This window comes from Agelaius tricolor, unplaced genomic scaffold, assembly GCF_023055355.1.
Source record: "Agelaius tricolor isolate 1412-34295 unplaced genomic scaffold, bAgeTri1.0.p SCAF_15, whole genome shotgun sequence".
In the NCBI taxonomy this organism is placed as follows: Eukaryota; Metazoa; Chordata; class Aves; order Passeriformes; family Icteridae; genus Agelaius; species Agelaius tricolor.
In genome coordinates, this window is record NW_027269275.1 from 13,434,884 (window position 1) to 13,462,285 (window position 27,402).

General features: G+C 48.3%; 1 protein-coding gene and 2 long non-coding RNA genes across 4 annotated transcripts in view; 1 reads left to right on the top strand and 2 right to left on the bottom strand.

Annotated features, from left to right (window-relative positions):
• Nucleotides 1-11,094: 11,094 nt before the first annotated feature.
• On the bottom strand, nucleotides 11,095-24,576 carry LOC139596317 (uncharacterized). The gene is made up of 2 exons (XR_011681307.1): nucleotides 23,597-24,576; nucleotides 11,095-11,893 (listed from the first exon to the last, which is right to left on the bottom strand). It is a non-coding gene; the product is annotated as an uncharacterized lncRNA (long non-coding RNA).
• On the bottom strand, nucleotides 17,607-23,557 carry LOC139596316 (uncharacterized). The gene is made up of 2 exons (XR_011681306.1): nucleotides 23,437-23,557; nucleotides 17,607-17,861 (listed from the first exon to the last, which is right to left on the bottom strand). It is a non-coding gene; the product is annotated as an uncharacterized lncRNA (long non-coding RNA).
• GNAO1 (G protein subunit alpha o1) overlaps nucleotides 22,815-27,402 on the top strand; it is a 141,293-nt gene continuing 136,705 nt past the window's right edge. Inside the window, exons 1-2 of one of the 2 annotated variants that reach the window (XM_071440485.1) lie at nucleotides 22,815-23,371; nucleotides 23,456-23,498. In XM_071440485.1, coding sequence (XP_071296586.1) covers nucleotides 23,254-23,371; nucleotides 23,456-23,498 — 161 coding nt within the window. In that variant the 5' untranslated portion in view covers nucleotides 22,815-23,253. The remainder of the gene's footprint in view (nucleotides 23,372-23,455; nucleotides 23,499-27,402) is intronic. The other variant, XM_071440484.1, reaches the window with a different exon arrangement.

Consider the following 27,402-nt stretch of genomic DNA (forward strand, 5'->3'; position numbering starts at 1 on the left):
TTGACACCAGCAAAATGCCAAAGTCTACTGATGGGCTACGTGTGTTGTTGAAAGAGTAATTATCCCATTGAGTTTCCAGCTCTTGATGACGCAGAGGATAAACAGAAGTTTCCTGTTTGGAGCTTCATAAACACCCTGAGCAGATAAACACTCATAAGCAAGGGGTTTGGGATGGGGAGGGGATGGGCAGCAATCCTCTTTTATGAGAAATGAGATTGGAAAATGGTAATCTCCTAAAAGGGAATGGCTGGTGGGCTGATAAACAGAGCTCCTGGTTATTACGGTGATGAGCTCCATAGAAAAAGTGTAATCCCAGCCCAACTGTTCAGGAGATCACTCTTCCCCCCTCTCCCAAATCATCACATTAGGCTGATAGGAGAAAATAAATGAGATTTCTTTGTGCCAGGTTGTATAACGCCATTGAACAGAAGCATCCAGCTTTGCACTTTTATCTGGGGACATCAGTGACTTCCTGCCCTGGATCAGGGAGAAGAGCCTCAATCCCCCTGCATGCAGCTCATGTCCTCTGGTCCCTGCTTTCCCTGAGAGTCTCCTCCACCAGGCAGCAGTGACCACAGCTCTCTCTTTTCCTGGGTCCACTCCCAGCCAGGGGCTGAGGGAGGGCTGGGGCAGCTGCACACTCAGGGCTGGGGCCCTGCTTCCTTCCTGCCTCCCACCAGCAGCACTGCCACCAGGCCAGCCTCACCCAGAGGACCATCAGCCCTGCTCACTGCACTGTGCAGAGCAAGAGGCATCAGGGGAAGCCCAAAACACAGCTCAAGAGTGAAAATCCACAGGTTATGGGGTGTTTTTTCCACAGTTTTTTTAGTAGGACTGCAGGGGAAGGCTTTGCATCCTGCTGCATACAGAAACCCTCTCCTCACTGCCAAAACTGCAGGCTGGGGCCAAATTAAAGACAAAAGACAACATGCCATTTGATGTATTTTTGTTTTGTTTTAAAATGGTGGGGGGGGGGGGGGGGGGGCAGGCCACGTAAAAGCTGTCAGCAGCATGACAGAGACAGGATAATGACTACCCAGAAAGCCATAGGAGCATCACAGACCCACAGCACCAGCCACATCAAAGAAATCTAAACAGTCCCAAGTTACATCAGCCAAGCAGCAAATCAAAGCAAAGGGACAAGCTCCCGGTTCTGGGAACACACTCACAGATTTTCCTCCAACCCTTTGCAAACAAAGAGCTTTCTGCAGTTTGTTGGGAAGCTTGGAGGGTTTGTGCTAATGCAAGTGGAGTCAGAGGGATGGCAAGCGAAGGGCAAACGCAGGCACTTCAGGGAAGTTAGTTTTTAGGAAATAGTTTTAAACACAGAGAATAACAAACAGACCTCAAGCATTTGTGGCATTTTTTTTTAATGTATTTTGCATGAAATGGAAAACTAGAACAACAAGCAGTATATACAGTAACAATAAACAGTGAGAGGATACAACAAAAAGAGGATTATAATTTCAAATCGGTGTGCCCTGCATACGCAGTGCTCCCAGTGCTGGGGAGCAGAGCTGCCCTTATTTCTGCTGTCTGCGAGGCTGGGGATAAAAGATGTCAAACTATAGATAAAACTGAGTGTGCAAGGATAATGATAAGGTAAAAAAGATGAAAAGGAGGTTTCATACAGCTAAACCCATGATTCACATTCACGCATCAGGCTCTAAAAATAATTCTAAAAATCACATTTGAAAAAAAAAATTACTTTTTCTTTTTTCCCTTGTACCCTACCTGAACAACTCTCCACTTTGGAGTTGGCTGTGGGATGGATGTAGGTATTTAGGGGCCTCATTTACATCAAGCAGCAGGAAGATGGGATGGGTTGAGGTTCCCTGTGCCAGAACTGGGTCTGGCTGAGCTCGGGCTCCTGGCTGGGAGAGCATGATGCAGGGCCAGCATCTGCTCGGGGGTAATCAAACACTCAGGAAGGTGGAAGGAGTGGGCAGGACTCACTCTGGACTTCAGAAAAGCTTTTGATGCCTCAGCAGATGAAAGCTTTGCTACAGGGGTAGTAAAATAGGATTGGAAAAGAGCAATTCTTGGAAAGATAAAAAAGCTGAAAACAGGAGTGAGGATATCAAAGGCTGTGGGGATCTCACAGCCTTGTGCATGCCAGCAGAACATCTCTGCCGTGGGTCCTGTGGGCTGCAGGCCTGTGCTGGCTCCTTTGGAAATCAGCAGGCACAGAAGCAATGAAGTTGGCAGCATGGGTTTGTAACCATGGGAAAAACCTCAACAGGGCTCCAAACTCTGAAAAACAGCATCTGAGGGTTTCAGGGATATTGTGCACCACACAAAAAGCTTCAGCATCCTTTTTCCTCCCCTCTCCTGCTTTGCCCGGGAGGATCAATCCCTGCTCCCACCACCTCTAGCAGAGTATGCCAGGGGGCATCAGGAGATGTCCCTTGCAGGGGGCCAGGAGCAGGGAGTGACCCCCACAGAACCCTGACCCCCAAAGGACTGCAAGCCATTCTTGCTAAGAAAGATCAACAAGTTTCAACCCACCAGTTTGATGTAACTCAAACATGGTTTGGCTCGCTGGGGTAGGGGAGGGGGTGGGTTTAGAGGAAAACATAGCTTGTTCTCCATACATTATATCGGTTGAGAAAAGTAAAAATCCACATTTTCTGTCCCTGCCGACCTTTGCCACAAGTTTTGAGCCTGCCACAAGCGCAGCAGCAGCGCGAGCTGGGGCAGAGCCCGTGCACGCAGCTGCCCCATGGCCAGCGCTGGGAAGAGCAGCCACAGCTCCCAAAATAAACCTCCCCCATCCCTCCCTCCCTGAGGCCGGGAAGAGGCCCCGAGGGCTCTGGTTTGCTCTCTCCCATTCCTGCTCTTCCTGCCTTGGGGTCCATGTGAGGACACGGGAGGCGATGCCCCGGGCTGGGAGCGCTGTGCCGCGGGTGAGGCAGCCACAGAGCTCAGCTGCTGCTCCTGCCCCGCTCCTCCAACAAGCAAAAAAGCTTTTAGAAAGCATCTAACATGAGGAACATTACATTTCAAGGATGCTTCATGCAAAAAAAATAAGGCCTTGAAAGCTCGCTCAGTACATGGGGTTGTGCTGGAGGCTTTCACACAGATGCTGAAATTTTCCTCCTGCCTGTGCGGGGATGTGCTGCTGTGAGGACAGCTGGGCAGCCTGGGGTAGGGCTGTGTGTCTGCACCACCCTGCACACCAGGCTGTTGGATTATTGTTCTGTCAAACCTGGCATGGGAATCATTCCCTCTTCCACTGAAACATAGCCTGTTCTGGGGAAAACCCCCCAGTTTTAACATATTCTGATTGAGGGGGATTTTGGACTAAGTCCTGGCTGTACACAGTGCTGTATAAAAATGAAAGGAAGAAGGTGATTTTGCCTCTTGCAACTGGGATACAAGATGGAAGCAGAATACAGACAAGGACTGCATGGGACCATATCTCCTAATTTTGAACAAGAAATAGAGTTTTTGCTCCTGCTGGGATCTGGCAGACAGCAAGCCAGGGCTCAAATCCCCTCATATTCCCTCTTGTCATGCACGAGCTCACAGTTTCAGGGACTGAGCAAATCCCAGAACAAGCAACAGTCCTTCCTTCACAGGGTGCACCAATAACAATACCCAGGGCTTCCTCCCCGAGGGAGCTGGGATGCTTCACTAATTGAGAATTTCAAGGATCTTTGAAATCAGCAGCTGGAAGATGCTCTAGAAATACAGAACTGTTTTATTTTTAGAATGGACGTACAATAAAATCTCTCCCCTTATTTTCTGAAAAGGGCTTTCTTGCAGTCTGGAAAGGCCAGTTGGGCTATCTAAGTGAAACTGCAGTGCAGCTGGAGGAGAGGGAGGAGTAGGTGAGAAAAAACAGAAAAAGAAACCCAAGGTGAGATGAACAAAGGTAGACAATTTTTTTTTTTTTTTTTTTTTAAAAACAAACCAGAAGGCCATGAGTCAGCCTGGATTAGTGAAGCATCTTTTGCCAGGTGAGTGACAGCAGGAGGAGCTGAACCTCCCTGAGTATCCCTGCACCACACAGCACACACACTGGCACTGCTGCAGCAGGGACAGCCACGCTGAGCTGTGGCCAAGCAGTTTGCCAGCCCTGCCAGAGCCCAGGGGCTTGCTGTGAGCAGCTGAGTTAGGAGGGCTTTGCTGAAGACAGGTCTTGAAATGACACAGGAAATATGGTCAGAACAGGCACCTTATGGGGATAAAATGGGCCTCCAGGAGAAGCAGCTCTGTCCTGGATGGAGGGGTTATCCCAAGCCTTGCTCAGACCCAGCCCACACTCTGTCCTCCACCTCGCCATGTGCTTCCCTGGAAGCTCTGCTGCCTCCAAAAGCCTCTAGGAATGAATATTTATCCAAATAATCCACTTCTGCTCCTCATTTCCACTGACCAATTGCATTCTTTCCAGGATATAATTCAGCTCTGGTTTATTCAAACAGTGCTGAAAGGAAGCAACACAAAGAAGAAACACAAATGGGCTGAACAAATGAAGCACAAATGAGATCTGTTTGGCCTTGGGAAAGGTACAATTCCTTTTGCAGATGGGACTGAATGACTGTTGGGACACATTTTAATTTAACACACACTGTTGGGACTAAAATTATTTTCTGTAAATCTGAAGTTAAGCAAAGCTTAGGTGTCCAACAATGAGCTAGACTGTGTTCTGCATAAAACCTCTACCAGCTGGACCAAGCCAGATTTCATCCCTCATTTATTCAGCACATTCCAAGTAATTTCTGTTTATCTCTCCATTTCCATAAGACACAAAAGCCTTTGAAGAACATATTCTCCTAAACACCCATTTCTACATAATCAGAGCCTAAAACCAGGAGGTTGTCAAGGTGAGACACTTTGGTCAGGGCATCCTAGCAGACTTCTCCCAGATGGTGCCACAACTTAGCTTGTCATTTTAGGATTAGTTTCAGAAGGTGGTGGTGGGTTTTGAGAGCTCGGTGGATCTAAGGATTGGAAGAGGAGAGGCAGGGAGGGAGAATCTCTCCCCTCCTCTGTAGCCTTACTTCTCCTTGGAAATGGCTGCTGTGGCAGGATGGGGAAGGGGATGTGCTGAAGATGGGGGTGAAGTGGCACTTGGGAGCATAACCCCTCATTCCCCAGCCAGGGGATCCCACTCCCTCAGCAGCGTTGGACCGGGCAGGAAGGAAGCGTGGCCGGAAAATGAGCTGCAGGAAGTGGCAGCAGCCACAAGCGAGGCCCTGATCAGCAAAGCAAGGGGCTGAACCCTGAGCTGCCCTGAGTGCTGCCCAGGGCTGAGCTGGGGAGGCTCCTCAGAGGAGATGTGCCCTCTGCATCCAGCATGGGAGGGAAAGGTCCTGCACATCACCCCGAAGGACCAGGTCCCACCCTCAGCCACAGGGCAAGTGGGGCATGTTGTCACCTTGAGGTTGGGGTTTTAGCTCTGAGACAGGTGGGAAGAAAATGGTTTTTTAATACAGCCAGGGCTGAGCAAGTTGGTACAGAAGTAGGTGTCTTCTTGACTCTAATGTCAGTGTTTTCTTCCTGTCCTGGTTTTCCATCCATGCAGCCTTCAGTGGTTCACTGAGCTGCACAAACACCATCTCCCTCCAGGACTTTCCCAAAGTTCCTTTTTTTAATGTTCATTTTGCTGCCAGAGTGTGCAGGAGGGCCCTGTGCTGGGACTGGGTCCTGCTCCTCTGCCAAACACAGCACACAGGGCACATCCCACCCTGACCCACGTGCTGATGTGGGAACCGGCCATGAACATAAATAAATAATAATTTACTGCTAAACTATTGCTGAATTATTCCTTTTCTCTCTCTTCTTGTGCTTGGTCTATGCTCAATTACTAAGTGATCTGGTACTTGGCCCCATGTAACAAACAGAGGATCTTTTGTTCTTTATTAATGAAATATAAAATGTTATTTCATTGCAACATGTTGCCCCATGTGCTGGGAGCCCTGTGGTGTGCCCAGGCTTCTGGGTGACAACATCCCCTCCTTGAGGGCTGCAGGATGGCCAGAGCACCCGTGGGGGTGCAGGGACTGTAGGGGAATTTGGAGTGTGGGATGATGAGAGAAGGTGGGGACAAAGCCACTTCACATCACTCACCTGCTGCCAGTGAGCTGCAGTGCACGAGCAGCCACCCTCTGGCTGCTGGCTGGGAGAGGAGAAAAGCCAAGCTCATGTGCTGCCAGCCAGCACCCTCTTTCCTCTGTAAGCCTACAAAAGCCATCTGCTATTTTAATATGACAGCCCATTCTCCCTCCAGTGCATCTTTTCTACTCCCCTGCCCCAAAAGGCAGAGGCTGGGTCTGGATGAACTCTGCCTTTGGGGAGCTTCCCCTCCCTGCCCTGGCACTGCAGAGCTCTGCTCATCCAGGGCTGCAGCTTCTGGGGCAGAGCCCATCCTGCCAAGCCCATTCCAGTGCCCACCACTGGGCTCCTGAATTGTTTGGCTCCAACAGGCAGAAACAGTATTTTTCTATTCTGTGAATTTTCCCAGCAGATTCATGTAACTCATTCCTCTGCTTTCCCAGGCAGGATTTCCAGGAGGAAGGAAGTCTCATTCTCAGTGAGAGTAATCAAGCACCTCCCTGGCAGAGAGGCACAAAGTGGCTGCTCACATGCTGAAGCATCCGTACCAGCTCCATGCCAGCAGAGCTGCCTCCCCAGCTCCCTTTGTCCACATTTGGCTTTGGCACGACAGGCCAGGCCCCCACAGAGACACAGCAGCCTTGGTGCCAGCCCAGTGGTGACCATGCCTGGCTGGGATAGTGTGAAGTTACTGCCTGTCCAGTGCAGAACTTCCTCACCACCTCCAACATGAAGTCCCCAGTTTGCCCCCAGCACTGACAGACACAGGGCTGAAATGCTGCATTAATTGCAGTGGTGAGCAACAAGGTCCTAAAGCAGCTTTTAGATCCTTACAGTGATCTAAAAGAGTCAGAGACAGGAGAGGCTGGAAGAAGACAACACTAAGGAGATGTGGATTCAGGAGACCTGCAAGCAAAATACAGCTGCAGCTTAGAGGCTGCAAGAGAAAATGTAGGGCAATGAATTTATAGAGTCAAAGCAACTTGAACACTGATCAAAAGTACAGAGAAAGCAGCAGGGAGATGGGGAAATAATAGAAACTTTAATTCAGGATCCTACCTTCCAGTGCAATAAATATTAATGGAATAAGTTGGAGAAAGGGGAGGCCTCCTTGAGAAAGCAATAGCAAAAACACTAAGATTGATTTCCCATCAAACAATGTTTGACAAAGTAAAACAATTAAGGGCTGAGAAATGAAACCTAATTTTAGGAGGGTGATTGGCAGGATAAATGGATTTCCAAAGAACCAACAATCAAAGCTTTTGAGCTCACTTCAAGCCCACCAATGCTGGTTTGAATGAAAGTTCCCAGCATGACACCAGGCTGTGCCCTCCAAGCACTCTCTGTCCCAAGGGGTTCTCCTGCCATTCCAGAGCCAACAAAACCTGTTTTTACCCTCAAGGCTTTGTAGGGTCATAAAACTTGGACCCATCTACAGAAGTCACTTACACTCCATAAGATGAGCCACTCCCACACACTGACAGCATCCCCACCTCCCTTCCCACAGTGCTCACATGGGCCACTGGAAACTATTCCTGCTCACACCAATTCCTCTAGCAGAGGAGGAACCTACAGATGCTGCTTCTTAGCTCAGCACATATCATACACATACCCTCAAGAGAATAATTGCCCCCATCATACAAGCCTGAGGACTCATTCTTCCAGTTACCTTGGGCAGTTTTTGTCCAATTTACACAATATGTGCAATTTGGTCTGAAGGCACCACTGAACATGGCACTGGATATTTCTCTTTCAGAGGAGCTCATTGCCCAAAAGTTTCCTCCTGTTGATTCCCTGTGAGGCTGAGAGGGGAAACTGGGAGGTTTCTGCTTAGATGTGTGGTTGATGATGCATCCTCTGAGGGACTCCAGGGGACTTTTACTGCCACCAGTAACACTGAAGTGGTGAGTTCATGCAGTGCCCCAGGCCTACATTTTACTCCAACAAAGACTAGCTATTGCTTGGTATCTTCAGCTTCCCAAGGTCTGGAGATCACCACTCTTCCATTGCCAGGAGCAGTCCTCTCCTCTCTGTAGCCCTGATGGTCCTTCAGTGAGCCAGAAAGCAAATCTTCATCACTGCACCACCCACCCCATCCAAACCTTGCTGAGCAGGCTCTGCTGCACCACGCACTGTGAGAGGAGCTCATCAAAGCAGCCTTTTAATTGCTAGAGTAACAACTTGGATGTACAAAAATGCCAGCGAAATTTGCATGACTAATTAAATAATTAAACACAGCCTGACAGCCGAGGAACACAATCACGCATCCGAAAATCAAAACCACCTCTGAAGCATTGGAAGAAAGAAGGGATTCACTGCCCTGCGTGTCCTGTCAACAGAGCTGCTGATGGGTTGTGCCTTTTTGATTGCAGCCCAAGCAGGAGCAGCAGCTCCCCCGTTCTCTGATGAAGCCTTTGATCTCTGTCCAAAGAGTTGCTGAGTCCTGGGCTCAGGCAAGCGGCTGCAGTGGAAAAGCAGCTCTGAATCTGAACATGCTGCTGATGCTGGGACTGAGTGCTGCAGGCAGCTCTGTGAAAACCCTGGGTAGGGTCTGCCAGCCCAGCCTTCCAGCACTGCAGAGGCTGCAAACCACGATTCTGGTCAGCCTTGGAGTGCTGGAAACCTGGGCAGGGAAAGGTCACACTTGTGTCTCAGCCTCCACACCTCTCAAATTTAACCCCAGCCTTCAGCAAAAGCCAATCCCACTCCCTCCAGCCACAGGTATCAGACCTAAAGGGTTAAACAATGTTGCTTTCCAGCCAGGAGAATACAAACTATCCCTTGCTTTTTCCAGCAAATTTATAAAACCTACTTACAATATGAATATGGAGATGGTCAGAATTGCACGGGCTAAAGGCAAATTTGAAAAGATTCATTCTCTATTACAATTCAAGCCTTGATTTTGTAACCTTAGGGAGCAGAGTCCTTGAGACTCTACTGGGCTGTGGCAGGATGCCTGAGTTGACAACACTGTGACCTGACAGAAGCCAGAATCTGACATACTTTAATTCTTCAAGGAAAAACAGCATCAACACGGTTTTGAGGAAGGAGGGAGATGAGATGGGAAATCCAGCCCTAATGGAAAGGCCTGGGATGTTGCCAATATTTTGCATTCTTCGTGACACAGTTAGCTGCTGGCTCCATTGCCTGATGTGATTAGTCCAAGAAAAAATTGGCCACTGCCTTCCCAGCCCAGTGCTGTCCAGATGCTTCTTGCCTCATTCTCTGCCCACAGCCAGAATCTCTGCAGTCACCAGAAGCCCTGCAAGCCCCCAGGGACCCATCCAGGAAGTGCATTATTCCTTTCCCCTGCATTTGGTGATATTATCTGGAAAAGCACTGGCACGATTTCAGTCCAGATCCGATTGACACAGATACCAAGGGGGAAAAGGAAAGAACATTCCTAGAGGAAATGAAAAGGTCTAACATGTAGTTTAGTTACAGAATAGACCTGCTAAATGCTTGCACATCACAGCACAGCCTATCTGGCCACTTAAAGAGCAAAGAAATTCCTCCCCATCCCCAGCTCGTCACAAACCTGGCACCAGGTTCATACAAACTTTCTTCTGAGTCAGCATGGTCCAGCAAGTGCAAAACCTCTGCACAACTAACCTTGCATATGTTTCCACCTTGCTTATGTAAAGTGACTACTGATAAACCCATAAAAATCTGGGATGTGAAGCACAAATAACTGGATGAGACCATCCCAGGGCTCTGCTGGAGCAGCTGCACTGTGCACACCAAATGTAGAGCAGCTCCTTACCACTGAAAGCTGAGAATCAAGCCACAGAACCACACTGATTTCTCCCAAACCCTCTTCCCTGGGCTGGCTGAGGAATGCCAAGTGCCAGCACTGACCTCACTGTGCTGCTCTGGGGGCTGGAGTTTGCATGGCCAGGGTGACCCAAAGCAAGAATAGATCCTCCAAATGGCAGTGATGCTATAAACAGGGATGCTGTCTTGGCTTGCCTCTTCAGTAGCTGTGCAAATAATTTCTGGGCAGCAGAAGTGTAAGCAAACAGAGGAGAGGCACACGAGAGGATCCATTTCTCTAATTTACTCAAGTCACTGAGAAGTACCAAGGCAATTTTTAAAAACTGTTCACCACTTGGGAGGTTAAAGTCTGTCAGTTTCTAAAAAATTTATTATTTCTAGCTGTAATTACAAATCTGAGTAAGAGACCATCTAGAAAAGCAGATCCATTTAGCCTCTGTAGCAAAAGTGTATTGGGGACTCAGAGCACATACTGGGGACCCAGAGGAACAGCATTACTGTATTCTCCATAATTCAGACCTTCCCCAGGTATCCAAGCCCACAAGACAAAAAAATGCAAAAAAAAATCATTCAGAATCTGGCCCAGAGAAACAAGTTTCCTTCATATGCACAGTGCTGGCACAAGAAGAATTCTTGTTTGCTGAATACTTGTGAAAAACACTGCTCATTTTTCATGTCTCTGAGCAATTTCATCAAGTTGGCCTCAGAAGCCCATGTTGCAAAAAGCAGGACCCTTTCAGGCAGGCAGAATTCCCTGATGCAGGCTCAAGCAATACCCTGCCTTCAGCCTTTATTACATCATTTTGTTGATTTGCAAGCTGCTAAACACAGACCCATCTTCAGGCTCCTGTGTAGTTTAACCATTTGTCACATCAGTGATGTTGGAGCTGGGATGGGCTAAGGATACAGGGACATGTAGAGAGGAGTTACAGCCACAAAGGTGACAACTGTTAGGTCAATAATTAGCATCAGTTGCCATCAGAGCTTGTAAGCAAGACCCAAGCAGGGAGGAAAATGTTGTGCCAGCATCTCCACTGGGTTTGTGGCTGGTCACTAGGACTCTCCAGCTTCCAGCCACCTGGAGGGACTGGTGAAGGCTCTTGGAGCCATTGCAAATTGTGAGTTCAGAGCAGGGCCTGCACATCTGGCAACAGGAGCTCCATCATTTTCCTTGACAAACGAATCCCAGAGAATTTGCTTAGACCTAATCCACAAACCTGTCTTGGAAAACAGAGCAAAAGACCACACCACAATGAAACCTCATGTTTCTTGTACTGGAAAAGCACTTTATTCCCAAAACACAGATCTAAACACAGCCTGCACTGGCTGCTAAAGAAAACCTCCCTCAGTTGATTCACCAGCTGATGTGCACATTTGCTTGTTTGAGAAAAAGCATTTTTCATGCTGTCACACACTTGTGAGGGATTTCCAGTACACAGTTACCTTGCCTAAGAGATGGACTCCAGGACACAGTTATGCTCCTGCCACTTCAGGGGTGATGTTTTCCCCACACCTTGAAAAACTCTGTTCTGCCACCACATGACAGAGCTCAGAAGCTGAGCTGGGCAGAGGCTTTTCCAGGGGCCCAGGCACACTCTGGCCACATCCCCCTGCTGCCTGACTAAACAGAGGAGATGAACAGCAGCACTCCTGGCATGGCCCTCTCTGGAGTTTCAACAAGCACCCAATGAATATCTCACTGAATCTTGGAAAAAACACTCTGGAGTGGCCTCATGAACTGCAATCTTCCATCTTGGTGGTCTCCTGACGAGACCCAGCTGTGAAGGTGCTGCTCCCCTGCAGCCAGCCCTGTCCCCAGCACCTCTTCCCTCTGCCAACAGAGCAGCACCAGGCAGGAGGTTTGCAGAGAAACCAGGAGTTCCAAAGCGTAATCCCGAACAGATGGCAGCTGTAGCCGTGCAGCCTCAGAAGGGCACTTTTAAAAGTAAATAGCAACAAATGTTTTGGTGTGTAATGCGTTGAAATCTTGATCTCACACAGAGCTTATTTTCTTTTTTTTCCTCTCCCAGCAGTGGCAAATGGCTGAGGACAAATGCTGCTGAAAAGAATGGAGAAAGAAAAAACCTCAATCAATTAAATGTTTTAGAAACAATTGTGTTTCAAAATCAACAAGAAGAATTCATGAAAATCAATCCTAATTCAAGAGGGCTGTACTGATTTGTTCATCTTTCCCTTTCCCTGCCTAAGCAACCAAAGCAATAAAAATGATAGCTCCATCTCGGGCAAGGAAGCAATTGAAACTTCAAAAACATTCAACATCAGCTGATGAAGCTTGATGCAGTCTCCATGGCCTGAAAGCTAAATATTCTGCAAGAGAAGCAATGTACCAGGCAGATGAGTGGGAGTTTCAGATAACTCCTACCCCTTCAGCTTGTTTCTCCCAATAAAGCCAAGCAAACCAAGGTAAGATTGTCCTGTCACAGGGGAAAAGCAAAAGTGTTTGTATCAGCAAAGGCACTGCACAGACTGGAGCTGCCTCAGTTGCTCTTTGCCAGTAGGAAACAACAGCTCTGCTCTCACATGGTGCCCACCCAGGGCCACCACCACGGGGACATCAACAGGGAAGATCTCCTGGCAAGCAGAATTTGCAAAGCAGATCCTGATGCACCTTCCTGAAATGCCACAGCCATGGGAACATGGGCAGCATGCCACAGACCTGCAGCTCTTCATCTCATCATGCCAAGTGGTCCCAGAAGAAGCACCCCTTGGGAAACCCAAAGAGGAGGCCTTGGGCACCTCCTGCTCCCTGGATCTGGCCCCAGAGCAGTGTCACATGAGAAAGAACATTTTTCAGGCTGTCACACAGGCATGGAGGGAGGCTGGGGGATCACTACCAAGTGTGCTGATATTGCTCCAAATAATGACAGTTTTCCCAGAATCTCCCACTCAAACACAGAGTGGGGGAACACATCCCCCTGCCAGGATCTGCTCTGCTCTAAGCTGAAGTCACACAAGCGTAATTCTTGCAGCACCCAGCCTTGTGCAAATAAACCGTGTCCAACCACCCTCAGAGAGCTTCCTGGCAGTGCAGAGAGCAGCAGAGCCAGAGCAGGGCACCCCTACCCATGGGCTCACGTCACCTCACCTTGGCACCACCAGCAGCAGACACTGAGTTTTGTCTTGAGACAAGCAAATGCAGACTCAAGTGTGGGTTAAAAGGTATTTGGAAGATAAAACTTCCTGATCAGCAAGGACATGCTCCCAAAGGAGGGTTTCTCTTTAACAGGCACTGACAGCACCCTGTGTCATTGCATGGCAAGATCTGAAATAGTTACTCACAGTGGAGACTGTTTATCTCTGACTCACAGACATCTTCCCAGCTACCCCCATGCTCTCTAAAAGGGAGCAGGAATTTGAGCAAGAAAAATACCCTGGGAATAGCAGTGTGGAATGAAATGAGGAAAGGCAGTTAAGAGAGAAGGAGAAAAAATCCAGCTGACAAAACATCACAGGAAGGAAAGAGGAAATGTAAAACATGGTCTTGAGAAGGCTCTCAGACACCTGAGATTTTTACAGGTTCAGATTTTCTTCAGATAAGGCTTTTTCACTTCTTTCTATAAAGTAATGAATTTTGTTAGACTTCCATCTGCCCCATACAATCACAAAAATTATTCAGACACACTTCATCATTCTTCCTGTGCGTCTAGTGGAACAAGAGGGAGATTTTAGGAGGGAGACAGTAGGGACCTACATGTCCTGCTATGGTCATAACCCAAGGAATTTAGATACCACTTGATAACTCTATATACTTAAGGGTTCAGTGCCCTGTTCTCTTCCCTGCAATGTTCCCTGTTACTGCAACTTGAGCAAATGCTTGAGGACTTGGGATGCATTTATCCACAGCACTGTAACAGAAATTGTGAAAAGGATTTTCAGAGAACAGAGCAGCCACTTTGCAGAGGGCATCCAGGATTTGGGGTCCTCTCCTCTTTGTGACCCTCCTGGTAGTAATGCACAGCCTAATTTCCTTTTTGTCTTATATTGCACAGGAAAACACACTGCAGTTTCACTGTGGCTAAGCAGAGACCAGGACCTAAGAGTAAGGCATGGGGCTGAACTTCTTACATGGAAAGAGAAAAAACAGGCAGAGATTTGTGCTTTACCAGCCCCTGCCTTGGACCAGCCCAGCAACACAAGCATGTGTTTGTGCTGCTGTTCAGTGCTGCCATCACCCAGCAACCAGGGAAGCCACTTGCTCATCAGAGAAGGCTCAGGATGGTGACCAAGTACCCCAAGAACCCCTCCTGGGCTCCTCCTGGAACAGTGTGATCAAGGGGTGCACCACTGTGCAGCCTTACCATGATTTGATCACTAGCAAAATCCTCTGGCTCATCTGGGCACACAGGAATGGAGGGTGAGCCCAGCAACCCACTCACCCAGCAGCCCAGCCACACTGCAAGCAGATTTTTTTCTCCTCAAATATATCCATTATAGCTCTTCATTTAGCTGGCATTCACTGAAACTGATTTCCTGTAGACTTGGTTAAGAGATTAAAACTGTATTTATTCCCAAGCCAGCCAGCCAGTATGCTACAATGGATGGAGGAAATAAATGACCTCACTACATTTTTACATCAAAACGGCCCAGGATATATCCTCAGTTCCTTGCTGGACTTTGGTTTGATTATTTTGTAATCACATGCTAAAGTAGACAGGGCTGATGTGTGTGGGAGGCACATTTTATTTGCTTGATAACACTTGTAGTGCTGAGCTGTCAGAGACCCCTCCTGAACCATCCTCCTCCTGCCAGGAGTACAGGTGGCTTTCCAAAATGTGCCTCTGGTGTTCAGCTTGTGCAGGTCAGGGCTGCCCTGGGACAGAAGAGATCTACAGCTCTCACACCAAACCCTCTATGACCACTGATTATCATCAGAAAGAAAAAATAACTGCTAGGATCCTTTCTTTCTTAGCAAAACCACATTTTAATTCTACCTTGGCATCAGCCTGTTGAAGGCAGTGGACTTACACACAGCCAGAATTTTCTCTCTTCCAAGCAACTTCTAGTTCTGCATCCAGGGTAAGTCCTACCACATTCATCTTCAGTACCTAAAAAAACCCTTCTCATTGACCTACTTTGTTCTTCATATCAAGCAAAGAGAAGGAGAGAGGGTAGAAAGAAATGCCATCCTTATGTGTATGCTAATGGATCATCTACTTTTTTCGAAGGTTAAAAAAAAATCAACAAGATATTAATAACTTATATTTACATCTCTGTTCATCCCAAAAAAGAACACCAAACTATAGGACTGCCTGTGTCTCATGTCACCTCCTGCTGCAAGGTGGAATTGGACAGGTGTTTAAAAATTTAGTGTAATTGTTTTCCAGCAGTAAATGAGGTGAAGAAAAGAATACCATGTTCCATGAATTTGAGAAAGCAAGTGGCAGCCAGCTTAATACTCATGTGAACTATCAATGCAGGTTGCCAGAGATCCCACCCCAGCACCCAAGCCTCCTGGAAACAATTGTGTTAGGACATCGGGAAACTCATGCAGCACATTTGAAAAACCCTTCTTCAGCCACAGAATAAGCATTTTCAGCCAATTTTTTGATCTTCTGGTCCAGGCAACAATGAAATATATCTCAGACAAGCTGGACTACTACAGAAATTGATTTTCTCATGCTGTGACAATGCATTTTTCAATGTTTTAGTCATTAATGTAGAAGTCTCTTGAGCTAGCCAGATGCTCAGTTTCCGACATCACCAAAATCAAGGGGAGTTTCACTGCTGCCTGGTGAAGCCATGAGAAACAGCCAACAGCAGCTCCCAGGGCAACACCCTGCTCTTGGCAATTTCATGGTGTTTGCTGGCCAAACTCAGTAGGAAAGGGTGGCACACCAGAGCAGACTGAGGAGCTGCCCAGCCCAGCCTGCTCGATTCTCTCCACGGCCAGTGCAGGCTGCACCAGGAGGGAGGGAGCACTGCAGCCTCTCCTCAGCACTCATGCTCCTGGCACTGTCACCTGGGGACAGCTTTGGCCAGAGGCAGTCATTCTCTGTATTTAAAAACCTTTGATGGATCTTTTCTACAGGACTGTTTTCTTCTGCTTTTTGAGCCTGGATCAGGTTTAGCATTCAGCCAATATTTTGATATTAAGTGAGTGCACTGATCCTCCAAATACAGAGTTTGCTTCAGGTACTGTTTCATTCTTGCCCGAGATGTCATTTCCCCCAACATGACCTTCTCAGAATACCACTGCCTGTTTTGCATGTGCAGAATTTGTTCTCCCACATCCCCTCCCAGTGAAAGCAAGTCCTTGTCTTAGGGCATTGTGAGGGATGCTCACGAAGGTTAGCTTCAGCCAAGGACAGCCAGACTGTAGGCTCTCTTCAAAATCAGAGGTGAGAGATGATTCCTGTTATTCATCCTCCAGAGTGTCTCTTTTCCTCCACTGATTACAGCCTCTGTCAGCTAAAGCCAGCCTTTGTGAATCACATCAGTACTTAGAATCAGGAAGCACTGCATAACATTGAAACAACACTTGGTAGAGGTAGAGCCAATGCTTCTTTTCATATTTTAACAGATATTCCTGATAGAAAAACAATTATAATTCTGTAAAAAAAAAAAAAAAAAGATACTTTTTTTCAGATAAAAAGCGCAGGAGTTGTATGTAACTGATGGTATATTTGTACTTGGAGCTAGCTTCTGAGGTCTGAATCTTTTAAGTATACATTGATATTTCCGGGGACTGAATTAGCATTCCTCAATAAGATCACTCATCAGGACTACTTGTGTGAATGAGAGCTGCAAGGTTTCTGGATAGCATTTGTATAAAAACAGGAATGTTCCTGAAGTGCTGTAAATGGAACTGCTTTAATTGTCTATCCAAGTCCTGCATCTGATGGCAGTAGCTGAATGAAATGACACTTGCATGCAATCAGTTGCATGTCTGAGCTTGAATGCTTAATGCAGAAGATTAAGCTCAGTTTCACCAAGACCAAGCAATGACTGATTTTCCTACACAGAGTAATCAAGACCTTGCCTCTAACCAGCACTCCTGGATTGTGGCTGGAATAATTTAATTCCTACTAAATCATCACCCTTGATGTTGTGGAAATAGGAATAGTAAAGAGCTGACGGATCCTTGTCATCATCAAGTTCCAAGCCAGGGGCAGCTTCTCTGTCTCATTTTTGGCACCATTTCACCCTTGCCTGAAGGACAACATTGCATAGCTTCAGTTTTGTGGCTTTTCAAGGTTACTGGTGCACCTGCTGAACCACCCATGCTGTTCCATATTTCTTACTGGGGAAAGAGGATAGATGTTGGCTTCTTCCCTGCTTTCATTCCTGTTCCATTAGGTTCTCCCATCACCATCAGAGGACGAATATCTGCACTACCATACAAACAGAAATCTGATCAGATGAAGGGGAAGAAAATAGCCCATCATTATGTAAACCTGTCCCCAACAACAAAAATACCCATGAGGGAATCTGTACTGATTTCCTCTCAATGATCAGCAGCAAAAGAGTTAATAATTTCTATTCTGATTTTTTATTTGTAGGCCCACAAGTCTTTTAATTACTATGTGTCTCTGAACCATTAAAAAATGGAAAACATGGACACTGCAAAGACTCCTCAGAGCTGGGAGTTGAAAGTCATTGCAGAAAAGAGAGAGAAGCTCACACCACATTAAGGGTTATTGACAAGTGCTTTCTCACTTTGAGTAACCATAACTTGGGACCCTTTGCAAACTTAGGTAATGTCCTGTTTAGGCCACACAATAAATGTCTTTTCACAATAAGTAGTAGAAACCTTTACTTAATATTTAAAAACACTTTATTGTGCAGAAACTGATGTGGATCCTCAGGAAATCATTGGTTTGAACCACAGTATTGAGCAGTGCTTCCATTCAGCTGCTGTCTTCTGGGACTGGTAGACAGACCAGCCCCAGGACCTCCTCCAGCCCTGGTACATGCAGTTCTCCTCAGCTTCCCCTGCAGATCTTCTCTCTGGCATTTGTCACTTTCCTCAGAATACATCCCGTTCTTGTCTCTGTGGCATGACAGACCTGAACAGAAACTTTCTAAGGTTAGTTCCAAGTACTTTGAAGACAAGCTGTTGTATCTCTCTGCCATGAAATGTGTTAACCCCATAAGCCCTAGCCCCAAAACTTCACCCAATTTCCAGACAGGAGCTGTCAGTGACTCCCAGGTACTGTAGTTATCATTGTCCACCAGACAGACATGAAAAACTAACAACAAAAGAAGGGTTTTCTGCATTTCTCTAGACTTCATCAGACTGTCCAACTTACTTCTTGACACCAATTATATTGCAGGTCATATTCTTATCAACAGATCACTTTTTTTTTTTTTTTTGACTCTTGGTGTCTCATTCTTGTCTTATAGCCAATTTTCTACACAACAAATCCACCCTAGACCATCTCTTCACTTAATACTCATCTCTACTTCTGCAAATCGCTGGTCAAATTCTAAGGTGCTTCCTCATTTGATTTGCTGGACTAGAACATATTTGTGGGGTATGGAATGAGTAAGAGTGAAGTGAGGATATTTGCAATTTAACCTAGTATCTGTGCATTTCATTAATCCTTCCTCCATCAACCACTTAACCTTTATGGGCGTTCTTATTGCTTCTCATTGTATTGATTTCTGTCCATTTCTCCAATTTAGTGAGATCATGCAGTATTTTAAACCTGTCTTCCACTACATAACTAGGTTTAGCTGGGGGGTAATTGACATCAATTTAAAGAATGAAAAATTAAGCTGAATATCCGGGCAAAACTTCCTAATGGTGAGATCTGCTAGAATGCATCGCTATCTCCGTGGGATTGGTGGCCGTTCCATTAGCATGTACATTAAAACCACACTGAAGGAATATAAGATTATAGATTGGACAGAGCAACCCTGAGGTAGGAGGGGAAAGATGAGCTGCAAAGTTTTGCAGCTTTCCTCCTATGACCACATCATTCTGGGCTTGCCCCACTCCCTCCTCATACCACCCACCAGTTCTCTGAGGATGTGCTGATCCTGCAATATCAACTAATGACGGGGATGGAACCAATGTGGTATTCCCTCCAATACCACTGCAACCTCTGGTGTGGTGGTGGGAGTGTCGTGGCAGCTCTGAAACTTTCTCAAGGTCCATGGAAGAGTTTTCTCACCCCTCTTTGCAACCTCCTGGCAAGCTGTGGGAACAAACATTTCAGTAAGATCTGTTTCAATAAGAAAAGAAACAATGGTTTTACACTAGAAGAGGGTAGATTTAAATTAGATATAAGTAATAAATGCTTGCTTTTGAGGGGGGTGAAGTACTGCAGGTTCCCAGAGAGGTGATGAATGCTCCATTCCTGGAAACATTCAAGGCAAGACTGGGGAGGGCTCTGAGCAACACGGCCCAGTTGAAGTTGTCCCTGCTCCCTGCAGAGGGCTTGGACTAGATGGCTTTGAAAGGTCCCTTCCACCCCAAACTGTTCTGTGATTCTAGGAGGAAGGCCAGAGCACTCTACAAGCCCTTGAGCTGGGTAGCAGAGCCCTGATGGTGATGTGTGCTGGAAGGCTCATCTGTCCCCAGTCTGGAAGCACCCAGGATAAGACAACACACGTGAGATCACAAAGCTGTCATCTACCCTGCAATATCACTTTGGCACAGTCTTTTTCAATGGCACCCATTATTTCTGTTACCATCCTTCACTTCTTAAAGAAATTACTATCTGATTAACTTTCCTAGCACAATGTTTGAAAACTAATTGCAGAAAGAAGCGGGGTTTTGCTGAGGCACAAATCAGATACAGGAGAATGAAGACTTCTGCTTAAAATACACTGCTGACTCTTGGGTTTGGGAGAGAGCAGACTGAGCAGAAACAGACGAGTTCTTTATGCACCTTGATGAAACAGTTTAATTGCAGGAATAGCCAGAAAGAAAGTTCCTCCTCTCCACCTTTAATGGAGAGGTTCTCTCATTTACAAGGGGAAAAAAAAGAAGCCTATTTTCATCTGAAGTTGTTACTACCAGCAACCAGTCCTCTTTTATTAAAAGAGGACTTCTGTCAGCTCCTGAAAAAGGGAAACATCTTTTTCAGCAACAAAACCCAATATATTTATCTCAAAAGCCAAGTAGGCTGGAATGCATTTTGTTTGGTGGAGGAGGCAACCTTTTTTCTTTCATGTTCATGAAATTCATCTGCCATGAATAAGCAGATTTTTAAAAAAAATTAAATTTCCCTCTAAGAAAATTTTGAAAGAAACGTTTCCACCAGCTCTGCTCAGTTAGCAGCAGGAAAAAAATGGCTCAGAAATGGCTCAATTTCACAGCTGCTCCCCTGAATTTTTCTAAGAGCTGAGAGAGCGAGGAGAAGACTTGCCAATTTCTGATTTTCCCTTAAGAAAGAAATTAGCAGATTATTGTGTAGCAATGGGGATGTTCATGGGACAAAGGGCTGACTGCAGACTCCACACTGGTCAAGAAGAAGAGAAATAATTTTCTCCATGGCAGGAGACTCGGGCTACAAATTTGTCAGATAACGAGTAGCCAGAGGCTGATACAAAAGACTAATTCTCTTAGTAAAACCCTTGGAGAGTTTCCCAATATGAGTCCAAGGCTGGCAAGCTGCTGGAGGAGACGGGAAGAAAAAGCAGCCATCTCATGAGGACACTGCCTCTGGATTTCTTCATTGTGTTTTTTCTATATGGCACTTTTCGTAATTCCCTCTGGCTAGAACCATTGCAATGAAACTTATTGATTGAAATTCTGATCCTATTGATTTTACACATGAGATTTGTGTGAATATGAAAGAGCAGGAACTGCTCTGTAACCACACCCATCTCCATTTATTCCCTGCTGAACACATGCTGTAGGCTTGCTTGTCCATCTCAGTCCCCTGAACTTCCAGAAATAAATTACTCAAAATTCAAATACACTGCACCTGTTAACTCACAAATGGGTAGTAAATATCACTGGTCATTGAATACACTGAGTTACCTTATGCTTTCTTTTGTCTGCTTTTCTTTCATACCCCCTCTTTACCTCGTTAACCTGATGTCCTGTTTTTCCCTTTTGTTTCAGAAGTCAGGAGGGAAAATGGGAAGAACATGCTCTGTGAGGAAGACAGAATGGGAAACAGCACTGGGAGGAGATGATGGCTGCCTGAAAGGAAAGTGCCTGTGACTTCATGCTTCAAATACTCTAAGTGCTATCAGAAATTATATTTCTACCCCTAAGGAAATAGTCCTGGACATGGGATCTGGTGAACTCAGGAGAGCAGGTACGACAATCACAGAGGAGGCAGTGAGCAGAGGTCCCAAGTGGAAAACCCACAGAGTGTAAGCACTGGTCACCCACACCCAACAGCATGAACAGCAGCCCCCTGCCTTCCCCAAGGCCTGCGGGGCAGCCCTGCACTTCCTTCCCACAGCACAGGGATTTCCTGTCAGGCCTCCTGTAGCTGGGTGCTTTTTGGCAGAGAGGTGGAGTGGCTTTTAGAGGCAAAATCAGCAGCCTCAGCATTCACATCTACTTCCGAACAACCAAACCTCCCTTTGCAGATTTCTTGTTTACTGAAATGGTGGGTGTCCTTTCCATGGATCAGGTAACAATCCTTGATTATCCTCATTTTAGTTTGATGCATTTTACCTCACTGTGCTCAATACTTCTTTCCTCTCTAGATCTTTTTATAGCTAGATTGTCACGTATCAATCAATGTTATGGATTAAAGTTGAGTATATTGTGACTTGTCCAGGCCTGTAGGAAAGCATTTTAAACAAAGTTCAATTTATTTTATTTTCCTTGTTGACACTTGTTTTCTTCTCTCTTTTCCAACCTTGTGAAATGGCAAAACCTGCCAGGAAAATTGTGGGACTTTAATTCACTAGAATTCTTAAATCACTGTTAGATGTAATGGAATGGTTATGAAAAGAAGGCAGGTCATCTGGTGAGGTCTGTGACCGCACTGCAGCACAAAAAACCCAAACCATCTGTTAATTACACTGATGGAAAACATAATCCAACATGGTGCTGAAACCTGATGCTTTGCACGGAGCATGTAAACGATTCACGTTGCAAGTGTTGATCAAAGTCCCTGAACAGTGCGGAGCTCCCAAAGGGCTCCTGGCAGGTCAGGTCACATCCATGGCGTTGTGGGGTGGGGGCAGGCGCAGGGTGTGGGTGCAGGAGCTGTGGGGACCCTCAGGGCACGTGGGGAGCCAGGGGCCCCACAGTGCCTGGGGCAGTGCCAGGGGAGCCCAGTGCCCACGGACACACACTGCTGTCACAGCCCCAGGTGACACACTGCTGTCACAGCCCCAAGCACTCTGCTCTGCACTGCACCATTCCTACAGAATCGTGGGATGGCCTGAGATGGAAGCGACCCACAAGGATCATCGAGTCCAACTCCTAGCCCTGAACAGGACATCCCCAAGAGTCACACAATGTGCCTGAGAGCCTTGACAAAATGCTTCCTGAAACCTGCCAGGTTTGGAGCTGTGATCACTGCCCTGGGGAGCTCTAGTGCTCAAGCACACTCTGGGTGAAGAACCTTTTCCTAATACCCAGCCTAATTCTCCCGGGGCACAACTCCAGCCGTTCCCTCGGGTCCTGTCACAGCAAGAAGAGATCGGTGCTGCCCCTGCACTGCCCCTCCCGAGGAAGCTGCAGCCCACCATGAGCTCTGCCCTCAGTCTCTTCTCCAGGCGAACAAGCCAAGTGCCCTCAGCCACTCCTCGTACGGCTTCCCCTTTAGACCCTCCACCAAGGCAGACCCCAGCTCTGAGTCCCAGGGAACGGGGGGCAGCAGCCCAGGCCGCGGCCTCTCCCGTCCGGGGACAGGCGAGGGGCCGGGCACCGGGGCCGCGACCCCCGCCCGTGCCGAGCGAGCGGCCCCGCCGCGAGCAGCGGGCGCGGGCCCGGGTGGGGCGGCCCCGAGCATGCGCGAGCCGCGCGCGTCACGGGCGAGGCCGGCGGGAGCGCGCAGCCAGGCGCGCCCCCGCGCTCCTCCTCCCTCCCTCCCGCCCGCCCGCCCGCCCGCCGCCGCTCCCGCGCCTCCATTCGGCTCCGCCGCCGCCCGCCGAGGAGGGGACAGCGACAGTCGGGAGCACGGGAGAGGGACGCACCCTCCCCCGCCGCCAACCCGTTTCCTCCTCCTTCTCCTCCACCTCCTCCCCCGCCTCCGCCTCCGCCTCCCGGCCGGGAAGAGCTCGCCGTGCCCGCTGCAGCCCCGCTGGATGCACTGAGCGCTCGGGCGCGGGGAGAGAGGGGCAGGAGGGAACCGGGAGCCCCGCCGCGGAGGCGCTGTGCTACCCGGAGCCTCACGGCCATTTGCTTTAATTCTTTTATTGCCCCCCGGCCGCCTCCTCCTCTCTGCCCGCGGGAGCCAGCCGAGGCGGCGGGGGCTGCATCCCCCCTCCCCCCTTTTTTTTTTTTCATTTTTTTTTTAAATTTTCATCGCCGCCATGGGATGTACCCTGAGTGCTGAGGAAAGAGCCGCCCTGGAGCGGAGCAAGGCCATCGAGAAGAACCTGAAGGAGGACGGGATCAGCGCGGCCAAAGACGTGAAACTACTCCTGCTCGGTGAGAACCCGCCGGTCGCCCCCCATCGCCCCCCTCCTCCTCCTCTTCCCCCGTGCTTATCCCACCTCATCTCTCTTCCAACAGGAGCCGGAGAGTCGGGAAAAAGCACCATCGTGAAGCAAATGAAGTAAGTCCCGCGGGGGGAGCGAGCGAACGGCGGTGCGGGGCGGGAGAGCGGGGCGGGGGCTCGCGGAGGTGAGCGAGGGCCGCGGGCGCCATGTTTACCTGAGGGGACCGCGCAGGCACAGCGCGGCGGGGCCGCCGCCGCTCCCGGCGCTGTCCAGGGCCCGCTGGTGCTGAAGCGGCGCCCCGCGGCCTCGCCCCCGGCGGCCGTGCAGGGAGGCCGGCAGCCCACCTTCCCCCTCGGCGCAGATGTCCCCGTGCAGCGAACCGCTGTCACTTAAGCTTAATGTCGGGGTGTTATCTGCCGGCTCTGCGGATTTAAACCAAGGCTCCCTATCGCTGAAAGCCCCTTTTATTGAGCTGGTACCTTCTTCTTTTAATTAATGAACGACGAGCTTGGCCATTCATCTCATTCAAACCTCTCCTGCTCTGGGATCCGAGTCTCCCTCTGGTACTCGGCGCTGCTCCTCGCTGGGGCTTCCCACACCCTTTTTCTGTGTTTAATTAGATGTAACCGTGTAATAAACAGCAGCGAAGAGCCCCACCGCAAGGTCTCTTCCAAGCATCCCCGTGGCTCGTGTAAACGCACCCCGTAGGAAAGCAGGTGCAGGGAATGTGGAGGTACCCCCGTGGTGCGACTATTCTCCCCCCTCCCATTTAAAAAAAAAATTTAAATACAATGAAATATCCCGTCCTCCCACCGCTACAAACATGACGGGCTGGTTGGAGGCGGGCGCCATCACGGAACGAGCCTGGGCGCTGGTTCAGGGTCTGGATTTCAGCTGGGAGCGGTTGCCGCTTTGCGATGCTGGTGGTTGCAGAGGGATCCGTGCCTGGGAGGGGCCCCCCGGGACCGGGGTTGCTTAGCGAGGGGCAGAGGCTCAGAGATGGGTGTGGATGGGACGCGGGGAGCGGGGCGCAGGTTCCGGCGCGGGGACCCGGGGCTGCGCGGGCCGACGGGCGGCTCCCGGCGCGGCGTTCAGGCGGTTCGTGCTGGACAGCGCCCGGCGGGGGCTCGAACCGCGCTCGACTGCCTCCGGAGGGGCCGGGAGAAGCCTAAGGGGCTCCGGAATAAGCAGAGGGGCCCGTGCCCGTCGTAAGCTGCAGCCCTGAGCTCCCGTAGCCGCCCCGGGTGTGAGTGGTGAGTGTGTGTGTGTTTGTGTGTGTGTGTGTGTGTGTGTGTGTGTGAATGTGGGTGTGCCTGTGTGTCTGTGAGTGTGTGCCTGTGTGTGTGTGTGTATGTGGGTGTGAGAGTGTGTGTGTGTGAATGTGGGTGTGAGTGTGTGTGTGTGTAGGAGTGTGTGTGTGTGAGTGTGTGTGAGTGTAGGAGTGTGTGTGTGTGAGTGTGTGTGAGTGTGTGTGTGAGTGTGTGCCTGTGTGTGTATGAGTGTGTGTGTGTGCGCCTGTGTGTGAGTGTGTGCCTGTGTGTGTATGAGTGTGTGTGTGAGAGAGAGAGAGTGTGAGTGTGTGTGAATGTGGGTGTGCATGTGCGTGTGCATGTGCGTGCACCATGGGGGCAGATCTGGGCCTTCAGCCCAGCTTCCCTCCAGGCAGGGTGGCTGAGCAGGTGACCCGGATATTTCTGTATCAACTCCGTGGCCGCTGTGCCCACCCCTCGGGGGTTCAATGAAACCATCATCCCCGCCTGAGGCAGTGCTTTTCCCAAGGCGCTGCGGGGCTGGGAGGTCTCATTGTGAGGAGACTTGCCTCTAGTGCACAGTGGTGTCCGTGGCTTTTCCCACTGACGTTTATGTACCCTACTTCTGTAGAGGCTCTGATTATCCCCTTTCACTGTTTGAAAGGGGGCTTTTCCCCCTTTCACCCCCACAGTGGATTTGGGTCTGGGGTGGGGTATGTTTGGTTTGCTCTTGTTTGTGTGCAGAAGGTGGATCGGGAGACATGTCGCTGCAGATGAACACCAATAAATTATTTAATCTCTAGGAACTGCTTCTGCAGAAGCTTGCTGGAATGGCGGGCGATGGGTTTTGGTTGAAGGGAAAGGCTGTAGGAGCTACAACAGCAGAGTGCACACATAGAGCCCATAGGCAGGAGGGCTGGCAGTGACCACACTGGCTACACAATAAGCATACAATCACTCTTGTTTTCCAAAGAGCAGAGCTCTTGTTTTTTGAAGCAAATCACAACATAGTAACCTGTTTGCTGGACTAGATTGTTATATTGAGAACTGAAATATACCCATTTTGTGTGTGGGTATACATATTTTTTATATATATATATATACATGCATTTCATTAAAACTACTCAAAGTAAGGCATGCTAGGCTTGCAGCTTTGTACCTAATATGAAAACGTCAAGGAAGCTGCTATGGTGGAGATGGGCTTATAGTGCTGGAAATTGGGAGGCATCTGTGAGTGTGGAAACTCCAGTGAAGTGTGCGGAGGCTGGGGTGGGGACAGCGGTGTTGCTATGAGCACGGCAGCAGCATCTGGAGAGAGCGGCGCAGCCGCGGGCGCCGGGGAGAGCGATGTGCAGGCAGCAACGCGGGGAAACCAACACTGCTGAAAATTAATTTAAATATAATCTAGGCATTAGCATTTCACCTGGTCGAGCTCCATTAGACAGCCTTGCTGAGAACTGAATGAATTCTTAATAAAGATTAAATCGCATGTTCATTAGATTTTGATGAAAGAGTGCTATTTTTTTTTTTAATACTGTATTATTGGTGTGCTTCTAGATAATAAATCTCATCCTCATGAATGGCTAAAGCAGCTTCACACTTGGATATTGCCTTGAAAACAAGCACAGGAATCTAGAGACAGATTGGAGAATGCTAAGACAAAGGAAGAGAGAGCAGACATTGTTACATAGGACTAGAAGAGGTTACACACTGCCCAGTTAATCCTTGAAATGTTAGGTAGCAGGAGAAAAAGTAGAAATTACAGTAATTTGAGAGTGTAGCCAGGATGTAGATAAGGATTTGTAAATGTAATTCAGGATTTTTTAGTGAAATATTTGGAAATACCTTTTAGCTGGTGACTGGAGGGTTATCGATCAAAACAAGAGGTACTGGTGAATGACAGAGAGGTGGAACTGGAGTCTGGAATGTACATCTCAAACAGTGGCAACACAGGCTAGGAATGACACTTTTCTTAGCACCCATGGTTGTTTTGACACCCTTCAGCCTTGCATTTTGACTACTCCACCTGGCTGATTAATTTTGCTGTATTTTTTCACAACCAGTCCTGCAGTCCAGATACTTTTACCCATGCCTCAAAATGAAGGGTCAGAGCCAAGCTAGTCAGAGGAACTGTTCTGAAAGGCATGGTTGTGCCATGCAAGCCAATGAGACTCCAGAGTGTGCCACAGCATTCAGAATCAGGCTGTGTCCAGATTCTGTTTTCACTCAGCTTAATCTAAAAACCATCTGTAACCAAGCAAAGCTCAGGCTTTCCTTTAAAATCCAAGCTAGAAGGTGAGAGTTACTGGACAAGAGAAATTCATCTTCCACTCACAGCACCTATCTCAGTAAATTCACAGTGTAGGAGGGCAATGGATATTAACATTTTTTAGATCTTATGTATTCAAATAAATGTCGAGCACATGCAGAATTTGGAATTTATAATCTTCTTTTTTGGAATACCTGGATTGTAGCATGAAATAGAGACTGATGTTATTCTAGGATATTTTTGTGGGGACTTAAAACTCTGGTGAATATGCTTGTTCATCAGAAGCCTCAGCAGAGCAGGACACCAAGCATATCTCCATCTCTTACTGCTTAGCAGGGCACTTAAATCTGTGACACGATCCAGTGGTGAGCAGGGCTGGACTGCTCGGGTGGGGACACCATCCGCTGCCATCAGCACCAGGCTTCCAGGGAATCCAGTGTTTAATGGTGCTTACGCAGAGAGGCTGAGTTAGCTGGCATGGCTTCAAAAACAACGTCCTGC